We start from the raw sequence: 27,791 nt of genomic DNA, 5'->3' as shown, positions 1-27,791 counted from the left end.
ATGCCCTTGGAGGACCGAGATGTGAAGGAGGATTCTGGAATGCGCATTTTTAGCCAGCACAAAAGTAGATGGCGACCCATGGACATATGGATAGTGGATGGGTGCTGTGATACACTTTCAGGAGTAGGCTAGTCAAAGTGACCCTAGGTGCACATCTGGACCAAATTGTTTCGTGGGACTCGGCTGTATTCTATTGGTAGTGGTGATTTCTGTTGTGAAGGAGAGTATTTTTACTTTATTTTCATTTAGAACGTGCTTAATACTAGCAAGTGGTTTCTAAGCGTGGGATCGGGATTCAAACCTGTGTTGCACTGCGTGGTCTTGCTTCCAAAGACAAACACGTTGCCATGAGCTATGCTTCCTCCCCGGTAGAAACCACTTGCTAGTATTAAGCGTGTTATGAGGGTAGCGGTCAGGTAACCACCTCTGTGGGAAGCAGCCATGTAACTGGTTTGTAGCACTTTCTAAATTGGAGCCCCAGACATGACCTCACTGTGGTGGTCCATCATTGCCCTCATTTTGTCTCCCTCTGAGCACAGTAATGTTCCATCTGGGCCTCTAAGTGTTTGGGTATTATTTTGAGTGTGCATCTTTTTCAATTTATATACCAGGATCCGTTTTGCCTTATTGCTGTTCATGTAGTAGAATTGTTTAGTGTATGCGAGGGCCTGAGCCGATTTGTCCGCTAGGTGCATTTCCAGGGCGGAATTAGCTTTTTTTGAGTTCTCTCCCAGTTTATGTGGTCTAGTTCACCTTGAATACCTTTTCCAGTTCTACCACTCTGTCCTCTAGCCTAGCTTGTTGTAGTTGCCCGGCTCTCCTTTGCGCTGTGGCACATTTGATTAGCACGCCTGTACCACTGGCTTCATGGCATCCCAGATCACTGCCTCAGAGCACCCCACTAAGGAATTTTCCCTGAAATAACAAACAAGGGCCTTCGATATTTCTTTTTTTTTTTAAAACCTTTGTTTATTGGCAGAAAGTTAAGACGGGTATAGCACAATTTTTGCACAGAGATGAACAGAAATCACAATAGCACAGTTGGGCATTGTATCATACATTTTAAGACAGGGCATGAATGGGGGGGGGGGGGTCATTGACAACTCCAGGGGAGGCAAGGTGTCCGATGTTAATGGCAATGCGTCGGGCGGACCCGGCGGGGGGGTGGTGGGGCTCCCCTCAACCACATCTCTATTGTTCAGATAGGTGCAAAATTCCATCCATACATTCTTTGGACGTGACGGCGTGGGCAGGGATCCGATATACTCCTCACAGGTTTGCACCCAGGTGAGGGCCTTCAACAACATATCAAAGTTGGGGGGAGAGCAGCGTTTCCATCCTTGCAAAATACATCTTTTAGCAACAATAGCACATACATTTAGAAATTTAGGCATTTTTCCCACGTCATCTCCGGTCCGAATTCCAAACAGGGCCAGCGGGTCGAGGTCTATTGGGGACCCAACTATCTCTGAGCGCTCTCGCTACCTCCAGCCAGAACCCCCCCCCAGCGCAGTGCAGGACCAAAACATGTGCATATGATCAGCCTCTTCAGAGTTGCATTTCGGGCACTTGTGGGTAGGGGAGTGTGTGAAGTTCGCTACCCTATGCGGTGTGTAGTAACTTATATTGTATACAGCAGAATCTAGCGCTTAAGGAGACTTTACGTGTGTGTGTGCACACATTTTGTCCCACATGCTATCAGTGATTTCCATTTCCAGCTCTCTGGCCCAAGCTTCCTGTGGTTTGAGGGAAGTGTTCTCTCGTTTTGTTAGTTGCATTTTATGCAAGGAGGACACTATTCCCCTGCCACCTGTGGAGTTTGCCATGTATTGGAGTTCGGGTGAGTCTGGGGGTTCGTTTGGGTAGGACGGCCATATTGTGCGAACCGCCGCTCTTAGCCTAAAGTATTGTAGTAGCTCAAGCGCAGAGTTGGAGTGCTCGGGCCGCCATGTTTGAGGGGTGATGAATTTACCATCTGGGCATAGGTCCGTTAGTGCGCGATATCCCAAGGCCTCTCAGTGTTGGATAAACAGAAGATCGTGCGTGGGGGAAGAGTCCTGGGAACTGTCGTAAGGGTAGCCATTTATAGGATGGGCGATGGCCTTGTGTCGGGTTCAAGATCATACTCCATGCTCGGATTGTGGTGGCCACAGGGTCTGCAGGGGCGTCCGTCTGGAACGTATAATGTAGCAGCAGGGTCATAATGTTAGTCCCGTCCCCCGCCAGTCTCTCCAATTTGACGTGTGGAGGTGGGTTTAGATGTGCATACCAGTGCGTGGCGTGTTGGGCCTGTGCTGCAACCCAGTACAGGGTTAGATCTGGGGCTGAGAAACCACCTTTCTCATAGGGAGGGGTCACATGTAGCCACTTTTTGCGGACTGCCACAGAATGCCAGAGGAATTGGGCGCACATTGCGTGGATTCTTCTAAAATATTGCTTCCCGGGCCACACTGGAACAGTAGCAAAGATGTATAGGCGCTTAGGGACCGCAATCATTTTGCTTAGTGACAGCCTGCCTGCCATGGACAGAGGGAGGTTGCGCCATTTGAGCATCTTGGATTCAATGTGCTGTGCCGTTGTATCGTAATTATTCGCCAGTAAGGAGGTTTTGGATAGTGAAACTTGTACCCCCAAGTACTTGATGTCTCCTTGGGACCAACGCAGGAAGGGGAAATTCACATGTTTGTTGGGTTGCAGCAGTGAGGGAATATCTCGGATTTAGAATAGTTAATGGTAAAGCCAGAAAACGTTCCTATTTTGGTTATGTCTCGGATGATCGGGTCAAGATGTGTGGAAGGGTCCCTGACATATTGGAGTAAGTCATCAGCATATAATGAGATAATCTCTGGCATTCCCTGTAGGCGAATACCTTTGCAAGTATGTCGGTTCCTAATGTGGTCTGCCATGGGCTCGATGGCGAGTGCAAAGAATGGGGGAGAACGGACATCCCTGACGGGTGCCCCTGTGTAGCGCAAAGGGGGAGGAGACAATGGAGTTGACCATCACCCTAGCCCTTGGATCAGCGTATAGCAATTTTATGTAGGAAATCATGTTGGACCCATTCCCATTTTTTCCAGCACGGCCCATAAGTATTTCCAGGAGACCATGTCAAACACCTTCTGGGCGCCTAGCGTAACCGCCACTGCGTCTGCCTTTGGGTCGATTCTGGACATTATATTGAATAATTGGCGAATGTTAAGTGCAGTAGAGCGGGCTGAACAAATCCACTTTGGCCTGCATGAACCAGATGGGAGGAATCTATTTGCAAATATTTTGGCAAAAATGTTCGTGTCCGTGTTAATAAGCGATAGGTGCCTAATGTGAACCACATTCATCTGGGGGTTTCCCTGGTTTGGGGAGAACGGCGATTAGGGCTTCCCTCAAGGAGTGGGGCAGAGAGGCTAATCGGAGGGATTCGGCCCAGACCCCGTGCAATATGGGAGCTAGGATGGCAACGTGCTCGCGGTAGAACTCAGACGTGAGCCAATCAGAGCCTGGGGCCTTGTTTTTCGGGTGGTCAGATATCACCTGGACTATCTCCTCAAGGGTGAACGGGGTATCAAGTTGTTCCTTGGTGCTCTGGGAGATAAGGGTCATAGGGATGCGTTCTAGTATGTCGTCTAGATCGTGAGCGTTGTGCTCTGGCTGGGGGCCATAGAGTCTGGCATAGAAGCCAGCGAAAGCGTCAATTATGGCCTGGTCGGACCAATGTCGCTGGCCCTGCTAGTCTATACTGTAGATCCGGGATCTGCCTCCCTCCACACGTACTAGTTTGGCTAGGGTTCTACCGGGTCTGTCCCCCTCACCATACCGTCTGGCGGCCACGGAGCGAGCAACGTAACGCACCTCACTCAGGGCGTGGGATTCAAACATTTCTAGTTCTGTTCTGATTTTCGCAAGGGTAGCCGGAGTTGGGGCAGAAGCATGTTTTCAGCTTCATCTTGGAGCAGTGTAGGGCCTGCCTTATGGCTTTAAGAACCCCAGCCTCCCTCGAGATGCACATCCCTCTGATGTAAACTTTAAATGCCTCCCAGCGGGTCCCTTCGGGTGTGTCTTGTGTGTTGTTATCGAAAAAAGTGTTTATGTCCGATAGTATCTCGGCTTTGAAGACAATGTCAGATAACGCCTCAGACTTAAAGCGCCAGGCGGGCCGGGCGGCTAGAGTGTTACCCAGTTGGATCTGTAGCAGCACGGGGGAGTGGTCGGAGAGCGTGCGTGCATCTTTACATCTGAAACCCTACCCACCCCGACAGCAAGAACATGTCTATTCGCAAAGAGCTGTCATGCACTGTGGAGTAGAAGGTGTAATCTCTGTCAAGGGGATGGAGCGTTCTCCACACATCGTGTAGATTCAGAGAGTTCATATGTGTAAGGAGCCGTTTGGCGGCTCGGGACATGACCCTGCGGGTCGAGGTTGTCCAGTCCAGGTCATTGTCAAGTATCAGATTCATATCCCCACCCCAAATAATGGGAACTTCCACATATCTCATTACGATGGCGGTCACGGCATCTATAAATTCAGGGGAGTCGGTGTTAGGGCCATATGAATTCACGAGTAGACATTCCTCGTTAGCCAGGGTGCAGTGAAGTATCGCATATCTGCCCTCTGTGTCGATGTGCGATGCATGGAGTGTAAATTTTAAAGATTTGTGGATGAGTGTTAAGACGCCTCTGGATTGACTGGAGAATTGGGTATAAAATCTGTTGGGGCCCCAGGATTGTGCGAGATTGGACGATCTGAGTTTCTGAGCATGTGTCTCCTGCAGCAGGAGTACCTTGATCCCGTGTCTTTGTGCGTATGCTGCGATTCTACAGGACTTTGTAAAATTTGTCAGTCCACGGATATTCCATGTCAAAATTTTAATAGTCATGCTGCCATTTTATGGAACATCCCAACTTAAAGGGCTAAAGGATCTGTGTCTGCTTACCAAGATGTGTGGAGCCTTGGCGTAGTTGCGCCTCACTTGAAACCTAGTCGTACTTTTCTTGCCAATTTTCTTATAACTTTCCCAAACTTCCCCGCCCTCCACCCTCACCGCCTAGAAAGAGTTACCACCCCCAATACAAACAACCACGTGCCATTCCCAATTTGGCCACGCTTGACTTAAAGCCCAACAGGGGCTGAAACAAACACTTCACTTTAAGAGGCAATGTAGCTGCAGTGGGGGCTACCGCTGCCATCTGACCCACATTTGTTAGCGCAAAATTATGATAGTACATCATAAATATTTTGAACGGTTGTTGAAACTTAGGGTTACAAGAAAAAACAAGTATGTTCTTAGATCACGAGAACTGGGCAATTGTTGGTATGGTCTGACATCTAACCAGTAAGCTGAGGTGTCGAGGGTCAGGACCAACTTGTGCCATTATAGTCAGGTGTCATAGGAATACACCCGCGCTATATATAGTGCTTTTGGATAGAGCCATTGCAGCCAAATAGGCCCAGAATAGTACAGAGGAAGGGGGAGGAGGCAGTCTTCGTAACAGGTATGATCGCTGGAGTCTAAAGCAGGGTCATGTAAGCTTGGATCTCAGTCATCGTTCATCGGTTCCTCCATGTGATCCGCCAGTGGGATTTGTGCCTCAATAAATTTGACTGCCTCTTCTGGGACAGTAAAGTAGTATATCTTGTTGCGGTGGGTGAATTTTAGGCGAGCTGGGAAGAGCATCGGGTATTCGATTTTCCTCTCCCTCAGCATCTTTTTGACTCCTCCAAATTGACGCCGTTCCATTTGCACCCCCACAGAAAAGTCTGGGAAAATCCTAATTGTTTGTGAGTCAAGCCTTAATTCCCCCTTCTCCCCGGCCAAGCAGAGTATATGATCTCTGTCTTTGTAGCTTAACAGTTTTGCAATGATTGGTCTGGGGAAGTCGCCAGGCTTGGGTCGGGGTGCCAGCGAGCGATGCGCTCTCTCCACCATGAAGAATGGTGACAGCTCAGGATTGCCAAGTAGGTCTTTCAGTAGTTGTTCAACCGTGAGTTCCATGTGACCTTTTAGAGCAGATTCAGGGACCCCCACTATGCGAATATTGCTTCTTCGCGACCTCGATTTGAGGTCATCACATTTGGCTTTGACCTGTTTCATGTCGCGGACAAGCTCTGCAACTGTGCCCTGCAAGGTATGAACATTGTCCTCGTTGGCTCCTATTCTTTGCTCTGCCTCTGTGATTTTAGCACCATGTTGGTCAAGCTTTGCTCTCAGGGAGGCTACATTTGTGTTTATATCATCCAATTTTTCATGGAAGGCCGCAAAGTTTTTAGCCATAGATTCCATCATTCCGGTGAAGTCCGGTTGAGGTGGGTCTGGCAGGATATCGCCTTCTTCGTGTGCTGTGGATGAGGACGCTTGGTCCGACCGGGGCGCTGCCTTGGTGAACTTATCCATGGCGGCTACCATATTCGCTCCCCGTGCTCTGTTCGAGATTGCAATAGTGGAGCAGACTAACCAGTGGGAAGATTTGGAAGCAAACGCAGCAAAGGCGAGCAGTAGTGATGAAGGCAGCTGGCCAGTAGCTTTGGTGTGTAGGATAATAGTGCCTGGTATTGTCAGTATTGCCCCGACCCGTAGATAATGGACTGTCAATGGTCAGCGCAGGGGTGGCCTGTAGTACTGTGTGCGCTATAGTGAAGGGTCGGCCAAAGGGGGCTGTATGATAGTTGGGTCAGCGGGCGCACCGTGGCCGCCGCCGGCACATTGGGCAGAAGAAGCTTTTGGGGGGGGGGGGGATCAGGGGGAGTATCAGATGGGCTCCAGGGTAGCCAGTGTTGTGTTCTGTGGTATTAGGCTCACATTGCTGGATTCAGTGAATGAGGTGCGTGTGGGGCCCCACCTGGGCGAAGAATCATTACTGTACGCAGTTGCAGGCACTGATAGAGCAGGATCCTAATGTGGCTTTTCTTGCTGTCCCCAATCTCTCGCCGCAGATTTTCCCAGTAAGTGGGATGGAGGAGCCTCCCGGCGTGTGACAGTCGCACCACCCCTCCATCGATGTTATGGTGCTCTCAGCCCGTGAGAGGGGGAGGGCTGGGGTGGCCCCCGCATTCAGATGCCTCGGCGTACCTCTGATGGCGTCGGGATCCGGGCGCCACCGCCTCCGGGCGAGCAGAGCGGAGAACGGAGAGCGCCGCCAGGGCCAACGACCCAGGGCCCAACCGCAGGACACCGCAGACCGCTGCCGCGCCCAGGGGGGTGAACCAGTAGGTAATGTTAAGCCGGAGGACGGGGTGAGCAGCAGCCGCTCCGGAGGTGAAGCCGGGCCCGCGGGAGCCCGGTGAGGCAGCAGGAGGCTGGCGGTACGCTACCCCACCCCCATGCATTCACCGTGTCCGCCCGCGACCGGCAGGGCCACGGCGGTAGATCAAGCGGCGTCCACGCCAGCGCCCCAAGCCGGCAGCATGGTCTCTGTCCCACGGCGGCAGCACGCCAGGAGGTCCGGTCGCAGATGCAAGCCTCCAGCCCGGTGGCGGCACACCCCGGCCGCCAAGGCGCGCCTGCCCTCCGATGAATAGGAGCAGGGCCTAGCGATCGCACAGTGGACTGTATGTCGGCCGTGGCTGAGTTTTGGGTAACGGTTTTTGCACTGTATGTGTCCCACAGCTAGGGGAATTTGTTGATGTGGTTATCGAGGGTAAAGACGAGCGGATTCCGCCGTTGCTCGCAAATGAAGCTCTGTGGGTCACGTAGCTCCCTCCGTAGCTAGGCGGCCATCTTGTCGGCCGCTCAACAGCGCCCCGGCCTTCGATATTTCATCCTTAATTACTGCATCTTGAAGTAATGAGCCTTGCAACTACCAGTGCCTTTACAGCTGCTTTCGGAGGCCCTGCACTCGCACCTGGGCTAACAGTGGGGCATGGTCTGCTAGCACCCTTGGTTGAATATGGACCACTTCGAGGCAGGGGAACAGGGCACTGGACATAAGAATCAAGCCTATCCTAGAGAGGCCTTTGTGGACATGGGAGTAAAATGTGTAGTCATGGACTCCTTCATTAGAGAGTCTCCATAAGTTTACCAACCCCATTTCTAAAAATTCAGTGAACCCTATTGGTAGTCTGTAATCTTCCCTTGAAGGTGGCAGGGTTGTGTCATTGATTGGACTAGGGACCAGGTTGAAGTCTCCTCCTATGAGGAGTGGGCCTCCGCGAATGTGATATCTGGTACGATGGTGTGTAGGAAGCGGTCTTGTGTGCCGTTTGGGCAGTATATGGAGGCAAATGTTAGGGCTTGCTCAAGCAGATGACCCTTTACTAATAATTATCTCCCCATTGGGTCTCACTTCACGGTATCTTGTGTCAGTGGAATCTCCCAGCTAAAAAGGTAAGGCAACTCCCCCCCCCCCCTTTTTTCCCCCGCAGTGGCGAAATAGCACTTGGTGAATCGGCTAAAGTGTATGCACTCTCGTAAACCGCAAGGAGGTGCGTTTCCTGCAGGCAGACTAATCGGCGGAGAGCTTGGATAGCCTGTGCTCTACCTTTCCGCTTCCCCGGAAAGTTAAGGCCCTGCACATTCGAGGTCACTGTGCATAGTTCTTTAGTAGAGTCAACTGCCATGTTTGTTCCATGGTGCCAAGCCCATCAGCCCCCAGCCTGGTCCTCTGCCCCATGGGTAGAAATCAGAACGCCCCATATTGCTTTTCATCCTGTATCGCTGTCTTAGTGATTCCCCGTTACTACCTCCTCTTAACCTTTCCCGCCCAACAACGTCCTCACCATTAACCTACCTTGCTCCCTCCTCCCCCTCAACAAACAGAGCACATGAGCCTAGTGCACAACCGTCGGGGCAACCAGCTGGTGCCTCTTGAAGACAAAAGTAAACAATACAGATGCCCCAGTACTGCTGTTCATTTTGCTAATCGTAGGTGCACTTCAGGATTACACCTGCACCTGTTCGTGCCCCATTAGTGAGTGTTCCATAGTTTCAATCGAGGGAGTCACTTGTAGGTTTCATGTGGGAAGCGTTGCAGCTGTACAGTGAGGAGCACCAGATGAGTCTCCCGGGAGTTCAGGACTACAGCCCTCGGAGTAGGTAGTTCTCGCTTTCAGGTGAGTATTTCAGTCTCCGTCTTTGCCGCTTTTCTTGCTTTTGCAGGCTGGGCCCTTGATCCTTCACCTCATATCAACCCGGATCTAGGGCCTCACTGGTTGTTGCGCCACCCTCACTGCGGTCGTCCTCCCAGGTCAGATTCAGGAGTTTTCCCGCCTCTTTCATGGTACGTATTCGCCATTGCTTGCATTTAAGGTTGAAATTCAGTGTGGTGGGGAAGTCCCCGCGGTATAGCACCTTTTCCCGCACCCATTCCTTTAGCGGTTTAAGGGATTTCCTTTTCAGCAGCGTGGTTGTGTCCAGGTCCTTGTACAGTGTGATCGAGGAGTCTCTAAATAGGATGTCTCTACAAACATGGCAAGAACTTGAGATCATCTTGTCCACTCCAGATTTGTTAAGCCAGCACCCAGACTAGGCCTTTGGAACCTGAGGAGCACTGTGGGCCATTTTGCATGCGGGAACTGCACGGCCTGTAAGTTCACGAGAAAGACTGAAGACTTTGTGGTAAATGGAAGGCCATGGACCCTCCGCAACTTAACCAACTGCAAGAGCAAGTAAGTGGTGTATGTCACAGTGCCCTTGTGGCCTCAGATGTGGGTCAGACGATGCGTGCAGCACACAGAATCTGCGGACATCGATCCAGAATTCGGTGCAAAACCTTGAGTGCACCCCTTGTAAGCCACTGTTTAATTCCATCATTCACTTGACATCACAGTCAACTCCTCGAATGCTTTCATGAGTATCTAAAGAAGCCCGATGGATCCATTGGCTTGACTCTTTTCGTAATGGCCTGAATGAGGAATTTGTACCTCCAATATGACTCTTCCCTTGCTTTGTCATGCAGCTGTGTACACAATGACCAGCAACTTAGTAATGCCCACAGCCCTAACTTTGCTCCTGGCCATTGTCCCTTGGTCCTACCTGGCTTGAATATATCCACCACGACATTGGCCATAATCACATTTGGCATGTGTGTTTTTCCACACCCTTTGCTGTGACCTGCCATGACTGGCAGCCGCCGGCTTTAGCTGTCAATGTTTCCACCCCTTCTGCAGATACGGCTGGCCCCCACCCTCCCCTTTTTCCTCCCCCCGATTCATCCTCACATGAACCACTGGTTTCATGTCTTTTGGATTTATTTACTCCCGTTTTTGATGTGCTGACACGCCGCTCTCTAACATCAGCCACACGTTGCTCTCCTTACAATTTCTTCGCTTTACTTTTTTAGTTAGACTGCGAATACATTTCAGGCAGGTGACCAACCTCCTGTTCTATTGGTCACCAGCCCTGTGAATCGCTCGAACGAGAGCTTTGTTCCTCATCTCGTCACCAGACACCTCCGCTCCTACACTGCCTGTAGCCAGGTCACCACGGCAACCTTTCCGTGACTCGCCAGCCTGCTTAATCACCCGCAGCTGCACGTTCCGCGTAGGCTTTCCCGGAACATCTCCACCAGCATGACGCGGCAGCTTTTCCCCTGCTGACTGCTCCATTTCCAGGATCCTCTCAAGACGAGCAGCCGCCGTTTTGAGCTTCTATAGGTAAGCATATTACCACATGCGCCTTTCATTTCTTCATGCAACCCAGGGCCCCCGCATACTAGGCGCGGCCAGTTGCTTTTCCTGTTCTGTTCTTTGAACACTAAATATGACAAAATGCCGACTTTTTACACTGTCTGTGCGGTCTGTGTCCCGTACAGTACCATGTGTGCTGCTGGTTTTGGTTCAAGCAAGCAAGACTTATCCTTGACTGCCTCACATCCAGTTCAGTTTCATTTTTAAACCAGCAAACTGGTATAATTTCTTTCTATCCTTTTTACATTACACCACTTCACAGGTGTGTGCACATTTGCCTAACCTCACTCCAACCAGCAACCCCTCACCTCCAACCCTGGCCTTTGGTGATGGACTCAATAGGTCTGCCCCCCCCCCCCCTTCCAGCAATTGTGTCTGCCGTTTCTCCTCCCCCAATTAATTTATTCATCGCTAATTTGGCCACATTTTCTTGTGTTCATTTCAATCCGGCACATTCATTTATGGCCTGTGCCCACCAGCATACTAACACCCAACATGTTGATGCTCCTCTGTAGCACTTTTCTCTGCCGACCATACACTTTTTTGCCTATATACCCGAGACCTGTTTCTCTTTTCTTGTTCCCCTAGTTGTTGTACTCTCTACAGCAAGGTAGAGCACCGGCCCAGGTTGTTTGTCTGGCTGAAGAACTGAGACCATCCCCAGCTAGTGCAAGAACCCTAATATACTGGGAAGACAGCATCACAGACTCCCCCTGTCCTCAATGTGTATACAGGGTGAGTGATCTATGTATTTGTGACTTAGACCAGCAGCATAATACTTCACTATACCTCAGAGCATGTCCAATAGAGTACTCCTTGTGCAAACTATGTCCCATTCTTTTCTGCCCCCTTTAGGGGGCAACTAATCCTACCACATAATTCCTGCCCCGAGGAAGGCTCCAACTACTGATGCTCATTTGGCACGTCGAAACGTGTTATCCATGTGTATTGTTCCCTATTTTTCTTGGAATACATTGGGAATGATTTATGATCTCTCCTACACGTTGACAGATAACCATACAAATTCAGTTGATTGATTAATATCTTTAACATATCAGTGTAATTTTTCATACACCCTAGTATTCCCTATTCTGTAGGAACAATTTGCTTCCTACTGGGATTTTTTCTCAATGAAGTTGTTGAAAAGTATCCAAATTGCTTTTGATGAATATACTTTTCTTTGTGAATCTATGTATATATGATGAATGCTTTGTTTTATGTATTTTCTTCTTTTTCAATACCTTTATTTAACTTCTGTAAAAAGGGATTTGAATATAAAGTGCGTTTTGCATATTAAATTTATTTTTGTACTCTAAAGACTTTTCTTTGATTCCTTTTATGTGACTTTTTTTCAAAGCACATACCTTTTGCATTATTTTGGAGATATAACTAAAATAACTGACAGAAATTAGGACTGTCTACAGCATGGGTACCTTGTTTGGTTCGGTTTAAAAAGTAGATCTTGCCCTCTCTCACGCTTGCACAAAGGGGCACCCCTATTGTTCGTATAAATCTGAATTGGATGTGAGCTGAGTCCCTGCCTTCTTTCATCAGCTCTTCTTTGACCCTGTAGAAGTGGACTCTCGCTAGACATCTGGTGGGGTAGCTAGTTCTGGTCTTGATGTGGTTCGGTCCACCCTGTACAATTCCAGTGGGGCACTGTCAGGAAGCGTCAGTATAAATCAGTATAAATCAGTATAAATCGGAAAGAGGTCTCGGCTCAAGTCGCCTAGCTCTGCGTCCATGATGGTATTTGGGATTCACTGTAGGTGGATGTTATTGCAGCGGGAAGTGATTTTCTGAGTCCTCCTGCTTCAGTTCCAGGGCCCCACATCTGGTCTCAGTGCAGTGATCCGGTCTGCTCCCTCCCCAATCTTGTAAGACTGGTCACACAGCGTGGTTTAAATTTCGGACGTTTTGCTTTCAACCTCATCCATGCGTTTGTCAAGGCTGGTGATTTTCTTCATAAGCTCGTCAGTGCCTTTTTGGTATTCTTTGGTTATGACTGCCAGAAGGTCCTGAAGGTTGGTCTTAGTTGCAGCTTGAGCAAGAAGGTTGGCAAGCTCAGTTTCCTCCTCGGTTCAGTGCCTCAACCAGTCCCCCTGTCCCTCTTTGATTTCTCTATGGTGGTCGCCGAGAGCAAGGTGGACATGTCCACTTGTTTTGTGTTTTTTGCCATCTCCCCTGCCAGTGTTAAAGAGCGCTCCCTCTGTACGATGCATGACCATACCTCGTGTCACTTTATGGCGGTGGAACAGGTCGCGTCTGCCCCAACGTGGCTTTGCCCGCTGCAATTGTTGCTCCCACTTATTTTCGTGCTTGGGGGAGCTTCACGAAAGGTTCATGGGGCTGGCTTTCAGTGCGCTGTCTCCCCGCCGCTTAAAAGTGTTGTGTGGGGTATGCTGCGTGTGACAGGAGGCAGTCAGCTCAGTCTCCTTCGAGCTCCTGTGGTGCACAGTTAACGCCGGGGTAGCTGTGTTTAGAGGTGGCATTGCGTATTTGTGGCGCACGTTCCGATATGCGGCCGCTTCAGAGACCGTTAGGTGGCTTGGTGACAAGATGGAACAAATTACTTTCCTGTAACTGTTGTTCTCCAGCATGGGTCTGGCATGGATTCACATGCTCATGAATATTCCCAGTCGTCAGGCTGGGAATCCTCGGTAAAGAAAAAAACAGTATCAGTTTTGTTTCTGATCTGTCTTTCGTAGTAGTAACCAATCACTGATCTCTGCGTCATACTGACCACAGCCAATGACTGCCCTCTACCTAAGCCCCGCCTCTGGCAGCCATCTTCAGATTTGGTAGCACGTGAAGTGGCAGTATGACCAAGTGAAGAGCCGCAGAGGGGTAGGCGGGAGGGTTCGCATGTGAATCCATGCCAGACCCATGCTGGAGAACAACAGTTACAGGTAAGTAACTTGTTCCTTCTCCAGCATGGGGTCTGGCATGGATTCACATGCTCATGAATAAAGAATACATAGCAGTACACACATGCACAACCACGGGAGGTGGCAAAGGCTCAACATTAAGCATCACATCAAACTCAACATTAAGCAATTCTTACCTCCTCACCAGGCTCACCTTAGGCGAACAGGTTGCGCAGCACTGCTTTGCCGACCCTGGACTCCTCCCTGGAATCCCGATCGACGCAGTAGAATTTCGTGAAGGTGTGCGTCGACCTCCACGTAGCAGCCCTGCAGATGTCCAGCAAGGGCACACCAGATAGGAACGCCGTGGTAGCTGCGATCGCTCTGGTGGAATGGGCTCTCGGACGGCCAGGCAGCGGTCGGTTTGCCACCCGATGACAGTACATGATACAGCCGAAGAGCCATCTGGAAATGGAAGCCTTCGAGAGAGCCTTCCCCTGATTGACAGGTCCAAAGTTCACAAAGAGTTGTGACGTCGTCCGAAAACACTTTGTGCGGTCCACGTAGAACTTCAGCGCTCTAGCCACATCCAGCGAGTGCAAAGTCCTTTCAGCCGGTGACGAAGGCGACGGGAAGAAAACAGGCAAAACCAAGGGTTCGTTGAGATGGAAGTCCGACGGCACCTTGGGCATGAAGGAGGGGTGCGTCCTGAGCACTACCCTCGCGTCGTGAAAAGTCAAGTACGGGGCCTTGCAGGAAAGGGCCTGGATCTCTCCCACCCGTCGTGCGGAGGTGATGGCCACAAGAAACGCTGTTTTCCACGACAAGAACTTCAACGGAGCCGAGTGCAGAGGCTCGAACGGAGGTCCCATGAGCTTGGTCAGCACCACGTTGAGCTCCCACGCCGGGGCCGGAGCCTTCACCGGCGGGAACCATCTGAACAGTCCCTTCATGAACTCTTTCACCAGACGATGAGACCACAAAGACGTCCGCCCCGTGGTTCTGGTGTATCGGGAGATCGCAGCAAGATGAATCTTGATGGACGCGTGCGCCAGTCCAGCTTTGGCCAGCGTCAGTAGGTACGGCAGTACTTGGGGAGCCGTAATCCGCAGAGGGTTAATCTTCTGTGCGTGGCACCAGACAGAGAACCTCTTCCATTTGTGTCCGTAGCATTTAAGAGTTGAGGACGCCCTGGCCTTTGCAAGAACCTCTCTGCAGTCGGCCGGTAAGTTGTATCCTCCAAACTCTAACGCTGCAGGAGCCAGGCCTGCAAGTTCAGCGACTTCGGGTCGTGATGGAGGATGGCGCCTCCTTCCCTGGAGAGAAGATCCGCGTCCACTGGCAGCTTGATTGACGGGGACGCTGACAAGTCCAGAAGGTCCGGGAACCATATCTGCCTCGGCCACGCAGGTGCGACGAGGATCATCCTGCACCGTGACCTCTTGAGCTGGTTGATGAGCCGGATCAGCAATGGCAACGGAGGGAACGCGTATAGAAACAGGCTCTCCCAGGGGAACGAGAAAGCATCGCCCATGCTCCTCAGCTGGGGAAACCTGCTGGCGAACCTCCGGCACTTGGAGTTCGTCGCCGTCGCGAACAGATCGATCTGGGGTGTGCCCCACCATCGGAAGAGGCGGTCCACTAGATCCTGTCGTAGTTACCACTCGTGGCACGAGCGCAGCTCCCTGCTGAGTGAGTCGGCGATGGTGTTTTTTATCCCTGCCAGATGAAATGGCACCAGAAACATCCTTTGGGCAACGGCCCAATGCACAGATCCTGCGCCTCCCTGGACAGGGCTGGGGACCTGGTTCCGCCCTGTTTCCTGATGTAGAACATGGTGGTGGTGGTGGTGTTGTCGGTGAAGATCCTCACCACCTTGCCCTTCAGGGACGGAAGGAAGGACCTGAGGGCCCAAAACACTGCACGGAGCTCCAGGACGTTGATATGGAGGGACTTCTCCGTCGGGAGCCAAAGGCCTCTCGCGTGCAGATTTTCGGTGTGCGCTCCCCACCCTTCCAGGGCAGCATCCGTGGTCACTGTCTCCTGGTTGCCGGGGGTCTGGACGTCCATGCCCGCCATCAGATGTGCGCGGGTGCCCCACCACCGGATCGCTCGTCGGAAACTCTCGTCGAGTGTGATCCTCTCCTCGAAGCTGCCCGTCGTCTGGATCCAGCGCGCGTCCAGGAACTCCTGCAACGGGCGCATCCGGAGCCTGCACAGGGGGATGAGGTAAATGCAAGAAAACATCATTCCGAGGATGGACTTGATGGACCTCACTCTGACCGCGTCCGCAACCAGCATCCGCTGCCCCTTGGCCAAAATGGCCCTCGTCCTTCCCTCCGACAGAGAGGCCAGAAGCGACACTGTCGAGCTTCGCTCCCAGAAACAGTGCGTCTTGCGCGGGCACCAGGTGTGACTTGGCGTAGTTTATGGAGAATCCCAGGTCCGTGAGAAGTTGGACGGTCCTTGCCGTGTGCTCCACGGCAAGCTCCCTCGTCTTGGTTCGGATGAGCCAGTCGTCCAGGTAGGGGTAGACGTGGATCCCCTCTCGGCGCAGCTGCGCCGCCACCGGTGTGAGGCACTTGGTGAACACCCTGGGTGCCGACCGTAGTCCGAAGGGAAGGGCTCTGAACTAATAGTGACGCCCTTGAACCACGAACCTGAGAAACATTCGGTGTCCCTTTAGGATGGGAATATGGAAGTAGGCATCCTCCAAATCCAACGACGACAGGAAATCGCCCTCCTCCAGCTGACCCAGGACGTGTTGGAGGGTGACCATCCGGAACTTCTGTGCCTTGATGAATTTGTTCAGTCGTCCTAGGTCCAGGATGGGACGCCATCCTCCAGTCTTCTTCTTCACGAGGAAGTATCTTGAGTAAACTCCGGAACCCCGAAGCCTCTTATGGACGAGCTCGATGGAGCCCTTCCTGAGCATCGCCTTTACCTCCAAGAGAAGTTGAGGGACGTGATGTTCTTTCCTGGCCACAGGGGGGACGCGTGGGCACCTTTTTTGAAACTCGAGCGCGTGACCCTGGGTTCGGGCGTCCAGCACCCAACGGTCGGTGGAGATGGACTCCCACACACTGACGAAGCTCGCCAGCCGGCCTCCCATCGGGGTGCTTCGGTAGGGGCCCGACCCCACGGCCGGTTCAGTCCTGCTTCGACGAGGCTTTGCCGCCTTGACCTCCTTGGCGACGACGGCGGGGTCTGCCTGACTTGCCTTGTCCCCTGTAAGCTTCCTGCGACGAACAGGCCGCTTGACGGTAGGTGGAAAATTCGCCGCCGGAACCTTTGGAGGCACCCTGTTTCCCTCCGCCGCTCCGAAAGGGCGGCCGCCGTTGCTGGAGAACCCCAAGAGCCCGGGCCGTCTCCGTGTCTGCCTTGATGGCTTGAAGGGAATCGTCCACTGTTTTCCCAAACAGGTTGTTTCCAACGAACGGCATGTCCAAGACTCTGGTCTGCACGTCTTGACGGAAGTCAGTAGCCTTGACCCATCCACGCCGCCTAAGGCGCACGCCGTTGCCCGCCTGGCGAAATCCAGTGTCAGCGATGTCCGTCGCAATCGTAATGGCGTGGTCCGACGCCACCTCTCCTTCCTGCAAGATCTCTAGGGCATCCGCCCTCTTGTCGTCCGGTAGGAAGTCCAGCAGGGGGGCCAGTTTGTGCCACAGCTCCCTGTCGTAGCGGGCTACGATAGCCAAGGTGTTGGCCGCCTTAATCGTCGTCACTGCAGACGAGATGACCCTGCGTCCCATCGTATCCAATTTCTTTCCCTCGCCGCCCGGCGGGGAAGTCGACGTAGAGGCCACACACCCCCGCTTTCTTCCTGGCCGCCGCGGAGACGACAGAGTCCGGGGTCGGCTGTGTCCGGAGGCACAAGGGGGCCGCGTCCGGGACCCGGTACTTCTTCTCGTACCGATCCCTTCTAGCCGGTGTCATGGATGGGTTCTTGAGGAGGGCGAGGCCCTCATCCCAAATATCGTCCAGTAGAGGCCCGGAGAGGACCGTCTTCCTCTTGGCCTCGCGCCGTTGATAAAGGAAACCTTCCTTCTTCTCTTCCGGGCAGAGCTGGAAGAGCTTGGATGCCCTGGCGATCATGGAGTGAAACGATCCAATCTCGTCGGGCGGGGAAGCTCGGGTGGGAGATGACGACGGCAGATCCTCGTCGTAAACCTCGTCGTCCGTACCCGTTGCGGCCGTGTCAGTCCCTGTATCATCCCCACGAGTCGTGGCCGGGGAGGAGGGCTGAACAGGGCGCGATGGCTGAAAAGGAGGTGGAGGATGAATCCTTCTCTTAGGGGGAGGGCTCCCAGAAGGGCCTGGCTCCGGGTCCCCCGTCGGGAGCGGTTCCTCCGCTGGTGGTAACGGCAGTCTCGTCCTTATCTCCGAGCATAAGGACTGTATAGCCAACAAAATGGCCGCCGAGTTGTCTTGCGGCGCTGGTTGAGGGGAGTCCGACGGGCGGTCAGGGGCCCCATCGGCACCCTCGACGTTATTGTCTCCTACGTCGGGATCCCTCCCGACGGGCTGGTCTATTTCCACCCCAACGCCGTGGCTTAAGACTTCGATCAGCTCTTCCTCAGAGGTTGAGGCCGAATCCACGACAACCTCCTGCTCCCCCTTTTTCTTCTCCGTCGGAGGTTTCAAGGGGGTCCTGTCGATGGGCATAAAAGAGGACTCCCTCAGCGGTGGCAGGGAGACTGAGCCCCGAGGTCACCACCACTGGTGTAGCCTCCACAGGCTGAGCCAGGGCCGCCGCGACTGTCTCGATAGAGGCCTTGGCCGGATGGATTAAGGCTTTCACCACCTTAGGTGCGCTCACCGCCTTCTTCTTGGGAGGAGGGACACTGCCTCGCTCTCCCTCCGATGGGGCCTTCAAGCTCGACCGGGGCCTCTCCAGGAGCTTCGCCGGGTGCTCGGCCTTCCTCTTACCCGAACCAGAGCGTTGGCTCGTGGTTGATGGTGCCGGGGAGGATGCGCCGTGCCTGGCGCCCGTAGAGCCCGACCGTTCGGCGCTCCCGGTGCCAGCGGACTCGCGGTGCTTGGCCTTGTGTTGGACCCCCGTCGGCGCGGCGTCCTCAAAGGTCTTAGAAGACCGCTCGGATTTCTTCTTCTTCTCGCCTGACGGGCTCTTCCCTTCCAGCCAGTTGGCGAGACGTTGATGGCGGTCCTTCATGGTCCGCTCCGACATATTGCCGCAAAAAACGCACAGTCCTTCTCCACGTGCGTCTTGTCCTCATGTAGGCAGTAAAGACAAAAGGAGTGTTCGTCCTCCTTAAAGACATTCTGAAGCTGGCATCCAGGGCAGACCCTGAACAGCTTTCCGGGCGTCGAGCTTCCCTTCTCCTGGGCCATGTCCGGGATGGGCCTGAGAAACTTCTGGAGTCCTCCAAAAGCGTGGCTCGACGAAATCTTCACCCTTGAGGGGCGTAGACGAATCCGACACGGGTCCCCGTTAATCGGATGATGAAACGGTGGAGCTTGAGGCTGTTTTTGACCGAAAAATCGATGTTTTTTGAGAAAAAACGTGAAAAATAGCACTAACGCTCGAGAGCAATAGCACGAGGATCCCAACACTTGAACGTGCGGTAAAAATCTGAAGATGGCTGCCAGAGGCGGGGCTTAGGTAGAGGGCAGTCATTGGCTGTGGTCAGTATGACGCAGAGATCAGTGATTGGTTACTACTACGAAAGACAGATCAGAAACGAAACTGATACTGGTTTTTTCTTTACTGAGGATTCCCAGCCTGACGACGGGGAATATTCATGAGCATGTGAATCCATGCCAGACCCCATGCTGGAGAAGTATAGTTCACCCTGAAGTGTGGAGTGTCAGGGATCAGTGTTGGGGTCACCCAGTGAATCCAGCTGCCCTGTTGGCTGGATCCCCAGCAGATTGCCTTTATTCCGGGTCTCGCCGCTGCTGGCTCTTCTCACAGTGTAGTTCTCATTTGCTGCGCTTTCTTTGGTGGGAGGGTAGCTCGGTGGTATGACGGTGCAGTCAGGGGCTCCATACCTTCATTCGCTCTAGCTCGGAGCGGCTCGCTTTCCCTGCCAGACCCCATGAAAGTTGCTGTCGTGGGATGGAGTCAGTGCTGTAAGGTGGGGGCAGCGGGTCAGCAATTAGCTCTGAGAGTGCTTCAACAGTCCCTCATTAGCCTGGGGGACCGATCACTCGAGACAAGTCAGCAATTCTGAATGCTGCATAGGGTAGGTGGCAGTGTGGTGCAGCTAGGGCAGGGAGCTATCATGGACCTTACCAGTCTCTCCAAGTGGTATTTGGGACAGCAGCATAGGCCTAACCCAATGGAGTAGATGCCAAATAATAGAAGGTCTACAGACTTAATATATAGAGAAGAATACTATACTGTAAAATATATGGGGCATCGTTTTTTATTTGCTCTTTTAGAGGCAAAGTCCTTACTGAAATGTAATACTAATAAGCAAAGTCAACCCCCTATGCCGAGTCCCGATAACAGAGCAGATTTAACCCACGACGTGGGTTCAGGTGACATGCCTCATGCTTGCGCCTGGTGGAAGAGTTTTATGCCCTCTGCACATGTGACAGTAGAATCCACCATACGGGTCTCAGGGCAGTGAGGTAGCCCCAGAATGTTAGGAAGATTTCACCACAGAGTCGTAGCCCCGACTCCTCAGCAGAGAACACACTGGGAAAGTCCTCCCCGCTGCTAGGGTGCTCTGGACAATAAATGTGTGCTGAACCTTCTCCATACAAGTTTTCTCCAATGTGAATTCCTTCAGGTGGCCTGGAGGCGATGTAGAAAACAAAAAGAAATTGTCCCTCGAGGGTTAAAGTACATCATTTAAGGACCAGGTAGTAAATATGTTACAAATGTGACACGTGTCCCATCAGTGATCGACCCTAAAAAGGAGATTTTTTCTTTGTGTGGAGAAGTGGACGGAAGGGTGGTGCCAGTGGGTGGGCCTTGCAGGCAGACTCAGACGTTCAAAATGTAAAGGGGAAAGGCCTTGTGCAGTATAAATGGCTTTGGTCCTGTACCGAATGAGGGCAGTGAGGGGACATCAGATTTTGTATCTAAGGAAAGAAAAAGCATTAATGACAAATGCATCTTATTCACTCTGCCATGGACATTGATAAAGGCAGCTTAAATGTGTATAAGGAATTAAAATAGCAAGCAATGGACTTTGTACATTTATTATTCCCAAATTTAATACAGGACGTCCAACTTGATCAGCAAGGATTCAAGTGCAAATGAAGATGCTTTAATACAGACTATGATACTCTTCTTTCTAAAATAGGTTTAATCCAGAGGTTCTAAAAACTACAGTGGATAAACCTCTCTTGGAAAAGGCTATATTGGATCCGGGTGAACCCAATGAATCTAGACCCATTTACCTGTACCCACTTCCTGCTAAATTTCTTGAGGCCACCAACCAACCCCAGAAGTTTAAGAAATCTGCTCTGTTGGACCATCTAAAAGCTGGTTTTAGATCAAGCCCTACATAGTCAGTAGGGATGTCTGGTCTGATTTCCAAACAATGGATGGTGGCAGCATCGGCACACTCATCTTACTGGATCTTTCTTTGGCTTTCAATACAAACCACTCCATTATTCTGGGCATAATGTACTCGTGGGATCATTATGTACCATGCTCCATTGCCTCCCAGCTAAGTCTACACTTTAGAAATTCCATACATCAGCGAAGAAGGGTCTAGAGTAGATCAAGTCTTTCTTTCCGCGTTGGAAAAAACAATGCCTCTTCTGCCCTTCCTAGGGGGTGGTCCCTCGGCAATTACACCTGCCCAAACTCTTTTTTAACCTTTATATACAATCTATGGCCCTCGTCCTGAGAAGACATTAACAAATTTCTTTCCAATACGGATTACATTTTATGGTGAAGGAAAATTTGAATATAATATCAGTGAGTTTTGCCCATGGATGGATCAAAACTGGCTTACATCTAACCCTAGAAAAACCAGATCCTGCTCTGTGGCCCAAAACCAGAAAAGAAACTTTCGGCACAGCATCCTTGGTCTTCGCCCCCAAGTCTGTCAGTAGTAATGAACCTTGTGGTTTTGCTTGATTGGTAGACTTAGATCTGAGAAGTTACTCAGACATGCCTCTTCCAACTTCACTTTCCCAGAGGACCCTCTTTTGCAGGAGTCCGCAACGTACACTACTCTATTCTTTTTGGACTACAACTCCAATGATCCTTCAATAATAAGCATAATCAAACCTTAGACTATCTTCTTGAATAGGGGAATCATTCAACAAAACCAAGCCCACTTTGAAACATCGCCAGTTACAAGCAAGTCAAACTTTTACCTGAAATGAGCTTATCTTAAGGACTTCAGAAATGAAAAGGAAAAAGGTTAGCATTTGCTTGAACTATTTGGTGGAAACAAAACAAAAAATAAATTCATTGAAAGTCGTGTGCAGATAGTACAAAGACAACACCCAAGCTTTACGAAGAGTAACATCCCTCAGAGAGCAACCATTCTCGTTTCCATAAATGAACTGTATACTGACACTACATTGTCACTCTATAGTTAATTTATGCAAAGGAGCATTTCCTAAAAAGGACACCTTTCCATTCAACTCGCCCGATATGTAATGAAGGGGAGGAAGGGTGGTTTATGATTATATTGAATGTAATCATGATGGGGAGCTAGGATTACAGGTAACATTTGTTGTTTTCCAATCACGTGATCATTAATTATAAACATTAGAACAGAATAGCAATACGAACAAAAACAAAGTTGGAAGTTACAGCAGACCTAGGACAACAGGCACCTAAAACTCAGCTTCTCGATAAGTGCAGATCGAAAAATGAGCATTCCTCTGGGATCTTTGGGTCACATTGGTTGGAACCAAAGTAGTAGATGGGCTGAGCTAGGGCACAACGATGTACATCTAAGAGATGGTTATGATGGGAGGATGCAATGGGTACACAGCATTTACGGGGCTATGAATTTGGCTGGAAATGCAAGCAATAGTTGGAATTGTCAGTGAAAAGGTGATCGAGGATCGAGCAAATGCTTTTTTTTGCCAAGGTCGGAGACCCACAATTTGTGACAAAAGGTACCAAGGGGTAGCTGATCGGTCTAGGTTGAATGACAGCACCTGTTCTAGGATTGCAGCAATTATTTTTAAGTAATCTAAGACTGATGTTTTGGCATTATCCACCCCCTGCCAAATCGGAATTCAGCTGGGGCCATCTGAGCAATTTCATGTTCTGTTATTGGGTTTTATATAGTGCAATGCTGCTCTTTTCATGGCCTCTTAGTGCTTTGCTAGGATACAGTTGCAGGTATCCATGAGGGGAAGTTCAAATTGCTGTTTTGGATTTCGGTGGCATGCTCAAACAATGAAAGGGAGTTTGGAATGGAGCACAGCAAGTATCAGATAAGGGGGCTTAGTGGTGTTAATTGGTCTGGTGCACGGTTGAGCAGATTCAGGGATGACGGCAGATCTGTTATCTAGTGCTGCAAGTTCTTTAGTATACTAGTGACAAGCATCCTCAATCACCACCATGCAGGTTATTTCCCCAGCCTCTGCCTGGGATCTTCTTCAGCAAAGCAAAAACCTCTGGCTTTGCCAATCCTAGTTTTTACTCCTCCTGTTAGATGATGGCTTTGCAGTTCTGAAAAAAACAGTAGTAACCAACTCAATGGTACACATTTTAGAAAGCTCAAAGATAGATGCGGAGGATCACTGCAAAATTCAAGGTTGTACCCTGAACAAAAGAGCAAACAAGGAGCAATTTTACTACAATGGTATCAGATCCACCTTAGTTTAGTGGGCAACAAATTATAGGGCTAAAGAGCAACAAAGAAAAACTGCAAACAGTGAGGGTATAGTTGAGCTGGGCTTACACCTGCAAACACTGGCAGGTTAATACACCGCTTGAAGCTTCATGAAGAGAACTTTAGCCATATGAAAGCCTGCAGCTGTCGAGTGTAATTGTGTCTGAAGGGAGATAGAGAAGTCCTGCAAATAAGGGTACATACTTTTTCACAAACGAAGTTGATGCAATCTTGTGCAAATCTAGGAAGCGCACCTCTGGCTCTCGCCTCCGATGAATTATTGGAGACAGTTCCTCCTCCATGTCGATGTCAAGGCTACTGCAGGAGGAGGGTAATAACACTGAAAATAAACCCAAAAAAGTGTTAAAAAAAAAAAAACCACCACGAGACTTGAAATCATCATCAGTACTCATGAATGCTGCTGGGCATACCACATGGGTCGACTCAAATGCAGTACATAATTATGTTCCGAGTTGAGACATTTTTAGTATAAAAATCACTGGTCATTTACCTCCCAAACCATGAATCGTCCCCATACTTAAAATCCTATTATCACGTTTTGGAGAAACTGCCACCAGAACTTCTATAAAGCTAACACTAGTGATGCTAGTTTTCTAATCTATTTCACCAGCAAATAGGTAAAGCAGGAATATTTTGATGGGCAGAAGAATTTAGCATATCAGTTCATTTTAAGCACTTTTTTTTTTAAATGCCCGACAAAACGTAGGTTCTGATTTGGAGAAACATCCATGGAGTACTGCTTACAAAATGCAAAAGGAGTAACACGTGGCACTCCGAGAAAACACACGATTGATGTGAATAACTCGTAAGAAGGGAGGTGCTGGAACGGTAGAAGAGGATGGAGTGGCTGATGAACAAAGCTCTGGACAAACAGCAGCTGCAGCTCAATCTAGAACAAGCATTAGCAAAGCCAACAGTAGTGGCTTTTATGTAGGCATGGGAAAGGCATTTTCAGGTACTGACAGGATACTAGCTGCTGATAAGATGCAACAGCTGGCAAATTGTGTTAGCACCTCAGTTAATGACACAAAAGAGCCAAAACTATCGTATTTGCCAGTGCTAGTCATTAACAGGAATTCAGTGCATGGAACAGACGCTAGGACACATTAGGATTATAAATCAAGTGTCTGAAGGCGCAATTGGTTGAGGCATTTATATTATTCCAGGTGTAGGTTTACAGTCCCAAATACATCATTGATTTACAGAATACTGCTTAGAAATAACAGGGGCTTCCCCTTAAAAGCAGAGAGCTAGCTCAACGAGATCCCGGAGGAAGGACGTTTGATGGGGTAGGGCAGATGGTGGTTAAGAATGGTCATAGGGTCTAGCATGGCCATCGGTGGATACAAATCCAAACGCCCACAGCATGCGTGTCCCCTTCTCTTACTTTCCACTCACCTAGGGGCTTATAAACAGCACTTAAAGATCCACCCGATTGCCAAAACCTAAAAAACACTGGAGAATCATACTCCAAATCCTTAATCTCATTCCGCTACTTTTTAAATGTTTGGTTCCAGAGCTCAAGCGTCAAGTGTTCATGAGTGACGTGGTCTGTTTTTTCTTTTTGGATCCTGGGACTAGGTTTTCCTTAACCATTTGAAATGTAGGGGAAAATACAGGTCCCAGAATTCTGAGCAAAATGGGACTGGGTGGTCTTCTCAAGCATGGCTACGGGAAACTTGGGAGCTCGGATTCCTATCTCCCTGCCACATTAAGAGATTTGAACATTTGAGCTCTGTATGCAATGTTATTAGTGAGCTAAAACATACTTCAAGCAAGGATCAGTCTACAAACCAATGGCTAGGTTGGTATATTGCGATTTGCCCAAAGCCATTTTTCCCATCCAGCCCACCACACTCCAGTCTCCAGGGCAAACTGAAAAGGGGGGGTCCATGGAAATATTTCAGAAAAGGTCATGGAAAAGGCAAGGATATGAGGTGGCCACTTAAAAAGCAGTCACAGAGTAAATTGTGCGTAGGCTTAAACTAGCTAGGAATGGAGCTTGCAACATGCAGAAAACGCAATAGAAATCCTGCATTATAAATCCTGTTTCCCCAGCAGAAATGCAGCAGAATCACCACCCCTGGTAGCGGAATAGCGACGCTACAGAGCCGCTTCATTTTCAGCAGAAAATGCAGAAAGCAGTACTGCTGCCATGACACAGGCGCACACCCCACCTCCCCCCCCACCCCTTCCAGTAGAGCAAGCGCCGCTGACCGGGCACAGGAGTAGCGGCGTACCCGACACCAGGCACTCCCCCCGACCCCCCCCCCGTCCAGGTGGGAAAATTGCATCGGCGAGCCCACTGCGATTAGCACGGAAGGAGGATAGCTCCGGCACCGCAATAAACCAGCAGGGCATTGTGACGTCCCAGTTGTGTTAGTGCGCATGCGCGGGCCTCGTTATGGTCCCGCGCATGCGTAGTTTAATAAAGTGCGCCCGTGCGGCAGTTCCCGCCGAGACGCGGAGCAAGCAGCATCGCGTCCCGCGTATTCTTGTGTGGTTTGTGTCTGCATGTGTGCGTGGGCCCCCACGGCCATATACAACATCTGGCGACGAGGCGGGATCGGCGCCACAGCGCTCGCGTGTTACACACGTCACCGGCACGAGAATACAGGACGAAAACATTTGTTTGCTTCGAGGCAGTAGCGGCCTGCAGAGGTGCTCGTGCGCTGCCACGGAAAAAGAAAAAAAAAAAAAAAAAACAATTTTTGGAACTCTTGTTGTTCCCAGCAACCTGGGGACAATCTGGAAAAAAAAAAAAAAGAACCGGACACGCGGCCAGTGACGGGACACAGCGGAAGGTGTGCGGAACAGCGCGTCAACCAGGTTAGCGGCCTCTATTACACCGAGAGGTGCCTGTGCGACCTGTGAAAATGTCAAGCAGGGAGGATGAAGCAGAAGTGGCGACAAGAGTGGTGAGGACACAACGGGGTTCGCTGCTGCCCATGCAGGAGTTCGACATGCCGGGTCCCCCGTCCAAGTTGGGTCCTAGGTGGCTCCTATGGGTCAAAAAGTTGGAAATTTACTTTACTGCGATGTCGAATGACGACGCAAAAAGGGCGACCCTTCTGTATTCAGCTGGCCTGGACATTATGCGAATCTATGAATCATTTGCCCTACCGGTGGTCACGTATGACACGGTCAAGACCGCGCTGGAGAACCATTTCATCCCACAGTCAAATGTCGACTACGAAAGGTTCCTGTTCTGCAGGGAGAGGCAAAGGGAGGAAGAATCTCTCAATCAGTTCTGCGCCAGACAGAGTGATTGCCAGCACGTGCCGCTGGGACAACGACGAGCTGATAAGGAACCAGGTGCTCCAGGGCTGCAGTTCGGGCAAATTGCGACGTCAAGTACTGAGGGAGGCAGGATGGTCACTGCAACAGATACTTGACAGTGGGAGGACGTACGAGCTAGCAGAGTCCAGAGGTGCGAGCATGGACGCAACGGTCAGGCCAAATGCGAGGGAGGAGGCCTTTGCCGTGTCCAAGAGAACGAAGCAGAAAGAGAAGTGGGCCCCGAAGGCATCGGAGACCAGGCATCCGTCCGTGCCTGGGTCGATTTGTCCGGACTGCGGATATGACGTACCTCACGTGGAGGAGTGCCCCGCAAAGATGAGGTCGTGCGGGCGGTGCAATGGTCTGGGGCACTATGCTCGAATGTGCCGCGCACCGGCCCCTGTCCCCACACAGAGGTCCCGCGAGAGCGAGAGGCGGCGGATTCAGAAGGCAGCGCAACATTGCTGCCCTCGAACAGGAGATACGGAAACTGCAGCTCGCGGAGGAAGAGGAAGAAGAGGACGAGGAGGACGAGGTTTTCTTCATCTCCAACATTGCCTCGGGGAACAAAAGGAGGAGGCAGCCCAGGTGCGTGGTGGACATATTGGGTGTGCCGACCCAGATACTGATAGATACAGGCGCTTCGGTGTGTGTGCTGGCAGAGGAGGACTATCAGAAACTTCCAGGCCCGCCGCCACTGGACATGTCCACGGCGAAGATATTTACTTTTGGAGGGGACACCCCGCTACCACTCAAGGGTGTGTTCGTGTCACCGGTGTCAAAAGGGGGCAGGAGCATCAAGGCCAAATTCTTTGTTACAGACGTGAGCCCCCACTCACTTCTCAGCTGCGCGGCGTCGGAAGCCCTTAACCTGGTTCATTTTGCATATGGTGTATACCAGATAGACATTGAGACACTGCTGGACAGGTTCGAGCATCTTCGAAGGCATTGGGAAACTCAAAGCACCCCCTGTGCGCCTCCACATCGACGAGTCGATCAGACCGACGGCCCTCAAGCACCACAGGATCCCGTTTCACCTGCGGGAGAAAGTGGAGGAGGAGCTCCGATCAGTAGTGGAGATGGACATCATTGAGAGAGTGGAGGGGCCAACGCCCTGGGTGTCCCCGATAGTGGTGGCCCCCAAGCCAAAGCAACCAGGGGGCGTGAGAATCTGCGTGGACATGCGCCTCCCAAACGCCACTATTAAGAGGGAGAGGCACC

General features: G+C 50.9%; 1 protein-coding gene across 4 annotated transcripts in view; it reads right to left on the bottom strand.

Annotated features, from left to right (window-relative positions):
- Window positions 1-27,791, bottom strand: part of NUMA1 (nuclear mitotic apparatus protein 1) — a 1,289,555-nt gene that overhangs the window by 900,362 nt on the left and 361,402 nt on the right. For all 4 annotated transcript variants that reach the window (XM_069640302.1, XM_069640305.1, XM_069640304.1 and 1 more), the window contains exon 8: window positions 23,475-23,610. In XM_069640302.1, the coding sequence (XP_069496403.1) occupies window positions 23,475-23,610 (136 nt within the window). The remainder of the gene's footprint in view (window positions 1-23,474; window positions 23,611-27,791) is intronic.

This window comes from Ambystoma mexicanum, chromosome 7q, assembly GCF_040938575.1.
Source record: "Ambystoma mexicanum isolate Mex_15411 chromosome 7q, UKY_AmexF1_1, whole genome shotgun sequence".
In the NCBI taxonomy this organism is placed as follows: Eukaryota; Metazoa; Chordata; class Amphibia; order Caudata; family Ambystomatidae; genus Ambystoma; species Ambystoma mexicanum.
This window is presented reverse-complemented; position numbering and strand designations above follow the sequence as displayed.